The sequence below is a fragment of the Trachemys scripta genome, chromosome 1 (assembly GCF_013100865.1).
Source record: "Trachemys scripta elegans isolate TJP31775 chromosome 1, CAS_Tse_1.0, whole genome shotgun sequence".
Classification (NCBI taxonomy): domain Eukaryota; kingdom Metazoa; phylum Chordata; order Testudines; family Emydidae; genus Trachemys; species Trachemys scripta.
In genome coordinates, this window is record NC_048298.1 from 92043352 (window position 1) to 92044091 (window position 740).

Below are 740 nucleotides of genomic sequence, written 5' to 3' on the forward strand. Positions count from 1 at the left end.
TGTCCGCGCGGAGGGCCCCGTTGCCCCCCAGCCTCACTCACTGATCCACGACTCCAGCGCGTCCGGCTCCATGGCGGCTCGTGCGGCCCCCGCCGCCCCTTGGCTTAAAAGGGCAACGTCCCTTCCGCCCTCCCGGCCCGGCGGCGCGGAGCCATCGAGATCGGGGAGAACCGTCTAGAGCGCCGCTACGGAGAGCATGGAGCTCCGCACGTCCGCGTAGAGCGTCTCGGGAATCACAAAGCCGCTCAGCCTTCCGCTAGAGCGCCACCGCCTGAACAATAGAGTTGCCACCTCCCCTAGCGCGTCAGCGCCGAAAACCATAGAGTTCAGGACGGGTCAAGTCCGCCGCGCCACGGGCCAACAGAAGAGACGAAGCGGAAGAACTGTCTAGAAGCCGTTGCGTCTGTGCCATAGAGATCATGTAACAGCGCTAGAGCGTCGGGAACAGGGCAGCGCCATAGAGCCAACTTCCGGGAGGACCTTTGTCCCGGTGGGTGGCTGGCTGCCTGTGATTGGGGCAGGAAGGGTATTTCCGGTGGCGAGAAACTGGAGAGGAAGGGGAACTTCCGCCTTGGGGCGCGTGTCCTTTAAAAGGGCGTTTGGGGGGTAGGGGCTGGTGCTGGTGCTGGTGCTGTAGCGCCGTGGATGTCATTGGTACCATCCGCCCAACCCTGTCGGGGAATGGACCCTCCCGCCCCCTCCCTGCGCTGTCTGGGCCAGGCGTGGGGGTGGCGGCTCTT

General features: G+C 65.1%; 1 protein-coding gene across 1 annotated transcript in view; it reads right to left on the reverse strand.

The window, feature by feature from the left end:
• GGA1 (golgi associated, gamma adaptin ear containing, ARF binding protein 1) overlaps positions 1–385 on the reverse strand; it is a 17076-nt gene extending 16691 nt beyond the window's left edge. Inside the window, exon 1 of the mRNA XM_034777049.1 lies at positions 42–385. Within this exon, the coding sequence (XP_034632940.1) occupies positions 42–72 (31 nt within the window). The 5' untranslated portion in view covers positions 73–385. The remainder of the gene's footprint in view (positions 1–41) is intronic.
• Between the last annotated feature and the right edge of the window lie 355 nt (positions 386–740).